The 3964-nt window shown below is 52.3% G+C and overlaps 1 protein-coding gene across 1 annotated transcript; it reads right to left on the bottom strand.

The window, feature by feature from the left end:
• Positions 1 to 1774: 1774 nt before the first annotated feature.
• On the bottom strand, positions 1775 to 3473 carry CCL24 (chemokine (C-C motif) ligand 24). Its single transcript, XM_006889690.1, has 3 exons — positions 3401 to 3473; positions 3084 to 3201; positions 1775 to 1943 (listed from the first exon to the last, which is right to left on the bottom strand). The coding sequence occupies exons 1-3, from the start codon at positions 3471 to 3473 to the stop codon at positions 1775 to 1777; spliced, it is 360 nt and encodes a 119-aa protein (XP_006889752.1).
• Between the last annotated feature and the right edge of the window lie 491 nt (positions 3474 to 3964).

The following is a 3964-nucleotide window of genomic DNA, read 5'->3' on the forward strand; positions in this document are numbered from 1 at the left end:
TTCCAACTGTGTGCTATCAGGATTTCAGCACAGCTTCTTGCCACTAGGCCACCAGTGGTCCCTGGAGGAAGTATAGTCTTCTTAACAAATGGTACTAGAGCAAGTGAATACTCAACAGGGGAAAAAAAAAGTCGATCCAAACCTAATAACCTGGTACAAAAATTAAGTCAAAACATACTGCAGATGAAAATGTAAAATTATAAAACTGTAAGAGAAAAATCTTTGGGACCTTGAGTTTGGCAACGAGCTCTGGTTGTTGTTGTTGCTGTTCTGTGCCGTCGAGTCACCTGTGACTCATAACGACCCTATGTACAACAGCCCTAAACCCTGCTCTATCCAGTGCCAATCTCATTGTCTCTGACACACCCATCCCCACTGCCCCAGTCACTGAATCAGTCCATCTCATTGAGGGTCTTCCTCTCCTGTTTGACCAGGGCTGGAGATTGTGAGGATGGCACAAGACTGACACGGCTTCAGCTTTGATCTGTTGTTCACAGGGTTGCTGTGGGTCAAGGTCAACTCCACACCCAACACTAATCTGTCACAGAGCAGTCAGTCAGTGGGCATATCATGTACACTTGACTCCTAACCAAGGAGAAGCAGTTTAAACCCCACCCAGTGCAATGAACTTGACAACAATGCATGGATTTTTTTTGGTTTAGTGCTCATAATGGCTCCTCATAACATCTAAAAATGCTTTATTGTGGAAATTATTTTTAAAAAACTTTAACTGAATCATCTGTGTGTGGTTATTTTTCAAAGTTAACCGCAGGGATCTCAAGAGTGAATCAAGCCCATTCCCAGGATGCTCTGGATTGGAGATGTCTTTATCCCTTGCTTCCTGTGAACAAGCGCCCCCCAGAATGCTCTTCGAGGCACACACTCTGCTTTTGTCTCCCCACCCCTATCCCCAAGGAAGATGAGAACAGGTAAGATACACTCTCCTTCAAAGGAGAAACCACATTTTATCAGGGTTGTTACTTGGGAACAGCAACTGTGTTTACACTCTTGACACACAAACCACACATGTGTCTTGTACACAGGGGAAAAGCAAACGAACAACAAACAGCCTTCTCCCTCTTCATTCCCACCCCCCTTCCTCACACCAAAGCACGGAGAAACTGCCACTTACAGATCACCACTTACAGACAGATAAAGCCCCCATTCCCCAGCACCAAAGGGCTGGAGTGAACCACGGTAAACATCTCCAAGTCACATCTTCTCAAAGAAATACAACTACCCAGGCTGGCCCTCACCCTCCTCTTCCGTATCTCTCTGTCTTTAAAAAATCAATGAGTTCCCACTTAACCCTAGGATGTGCCCGGGAAGGGCCCACTGGTGTAACTGGTCAACTTGGGAGTATTAGAATGGGACAAGGATGGGGTGCCCTTAACATACCAGGGAACTGTAGCCACAACCAGGTAGCCCATTCCCAGACTGATGGACTCCGGGACCCACTACCGGCCTAGGAGGCTGATAAAAGCCACTGAGGGTCATGATACAGGCTGATGTCCATGCAGGTGCTGAGCTCAGGGTACCTGGGAGTCAGCGGAGAAGTGGCCTCTGCTCAGGAGAAGGACAGAGGGCCGGCCCTGCCTCCTTCCAGAGAGGCAAGAGGCCCAGGGTGCTCCAGGGAGCAGACCTTCCCATCTTCAGTTTGCCTTAGAAAAGACATCGCCTCCGGCAGTGACGCACAGAAGCGGGAAAGCTAGCTTCTCCCTTCACTGCTGGCTTCCCAGCTCCGGCAGCGGGGGCTGGGGGCTCGAGGCCCTGGCTAGACGGTGGTCCCATTGGCAGGGCGTCTTCGGACTGGGTTCTTCCTTCGTACCGCCTTGACCCCAGCAGAGCCTTTCTTCTGCTTGGCGTCCAGGTTCTTCACGTACCTCTGGACCCACTGCTGCTTGGGGTCACCACAGACTTTGTGGCCCTTCTTGGTGGTGAAGCTGTGGGAACAATTTCAGGGTGCACCTGAGACCCAGCCAGGGCCCCAAGGACCACTGGGTGCAGCCTCCTCACCAGACAGGACACGGGTGGTCCAGGCCCAGGAGTCCTGGGCCCAGATCTCCTGAAAGCTACGGACAGAGTCTCTGGAGTCTGCATCACTGTATGCCTTGGTTTCAGTGTTGGGAGGGAGAATGGAGAGAGGTAAAGATTTCATGATCAGCAAACATCCTTAAAGACTGGAGTAAGGAGGCCTGCCCTGCCTTTAGAAGACGCTAAGCTTCACTGGAAAACAGTCTCTATCCACAGGGAAAAGGGGAAACCAGATTATGCAGTGGGCACCCACAGGAAAAAGCAAGTGCCCCTCGCTGCAAGAAAGTGAGGCCAAGAGAGGAGGCCTTCTTAGAAGTTAGCTCTGAGAGGGGAAGACCAGGCTGTGAGGGAACTGAATCTCCTGCCAGTCTGCCTTCTAGCAACACTGTCAGACAGAGAACTAACTGCCCCATGGGATTTCCAACACTCAATTTTTATGGGAGCAGGTTGTCCTGAGGAGTGACCCATGGGTTTGAACTGCTGATCTTTTGGTAAGCAGCCCAACACTTAACCCCTCCTGCCAACAGGGCTCCTTGGTGCCTGCCGAGGAAAATGAATAATTCTAATCTCGCATCGCCACTGCCCACCACTATTTACATGTAGGTTCACTATGAGGTGATTTGGGGTTCAGAGAGCTGGCTACCCTTGTGATCTGGAGCAAACACACTTTCTAAGCCTCAGCTGCCTTCTGTGAAATGGGGAGAATTGCCCTCATCTCGAAGAACTGCACAGGGGGCTAGTGTATATCTCTAGTATTCAATAAACAACAAAGAACCCTGGAGGGTTAGGTAGTACATAGTGTGTTGGATTGCTAACGGAAAGGCTGGTGGTTCAAATCCACCATATGCTCTGGGAGAGAAAGAGAGGCAGTCTCTCCCATAAAGATTTACAGCCTCAGAAACCTGATGGAGGGCCCCAGGGTTGGAATTAACTCAATGGCAGTGCGTTGGCTCCTCCTCATTTGATGAGTGAAGAAGCTGAGGCCGCTGGTTCTGTGATTCTGAGGTGCATCCTGCCCTGCCAGCCGCCCGGGAAGAAGCAGTACTTACATCACCCCTGCCTTGGGGCACACACTCCCGCTGGACAGCTGGTAGCTCACCACCCGGGCCTCGGGAATTTTCTTGGAAATAAAGGTCAAGCAGCAGGAAGAGGGGATGGTCACTGCGCCTAAAGGGAGAGGAGAGAGAAGAGCTGTGTCCTTTCTCAGTCTGTCCAGGTTCCGGGTCACCAGGTAATGAGCCTGTGCCCTGCACTGGACAATTCCTGCCTGTCACTGTGCCCCTGCCATTGTGTCTCTCTGGCCCTGGGCTAGTCCGTCTTCGACCCTCGCCTGCACCACCCCAGTCAGGCCTGGCTGAGGCCTTACCTGCAGGTGTGATGTGGTGGGCACAGAGGACCAGGAGCAGGAGGCTGGCTGTGAGGGTCGCGGGACCTGCCATGTCCTGGAGAGCAGAGGAGGGGGTGAGGAGGCCGAATGCAGCGCAGGAAATGGGCTGGGCGCAATGGCCTGCTTCCTTGCGGGGCACCCTACCCTCCTTTGACCCTTTATAGGGGTGGCGAGGAGGAAACACATGCCGATATAACCCCTACCGCCTCCCTCCCCCAGGCTTCCTCGAAAATCCCTGAGGCCCCTGAGGTGTGGAAAGGGGAAGTTGTTGCAGTTGAAGCAGGGGTTATTCGGGGTGTTCTAAGAGGCCCCTGGTGCTGCAATGGTTAAGCACTTAACTACCCGTCAAAATGTCAGTGGGTCAGACTCACCATCACCAACACGGGAGAAAAGACCTGGCTAACTGCTCGTATAAAGAATAGTACCGAGGAAACCCCAGGCCACCCCAACCTTCCATGACAGGCTCACACAAGGTCACCATGATTGGCGCCCACGAGAACAAGAAAGGGCTGGGGGGCGGGGGATTGCCCTGTCTGGGTGCAT

Source organism: Elephantulus edwardii, unplaced genomic scaffold (assembly GCF_000299155.1).
Source record: "Elephantulus edwardii isolate Elephantulus edwardi_28Jun2011 unplaced genomic scaffold, EleEdw1.0 scaffold00080, whole genome shotgun sequence".
Classification (NCBI taxonomy): domain Eukaryota; kingdom Metazoa; phylum Chordata; class Mammalia; order Macroscelidea; family Macroscelididae; genus Elephantulus; species Elephantulus edwardii.

Coding starts and splice junctions, on each gene's coding strand:
- CCL24 (XM_006889690.1), bottom strand. CDS start 3,473: ATGGCAGGTCCCGCGACCCTCACAGCCAGCCTCCTGCTCCTGGTCCTC. Junction 3,202..3,400: donor CCACCACATCACACCTGCAG/GTAAGGCCTCAG, acceptor CTCTCCCTTTAG/GCGCAGTGACCATCCCCTCT. Junction 1,944..3,083: donor TGCCCCAAGGCAGGGGTGAT/GTAAGTACTGCT, acceptor TTGTTCCCACAG/CTTCACCACCAAGAAGGGCC.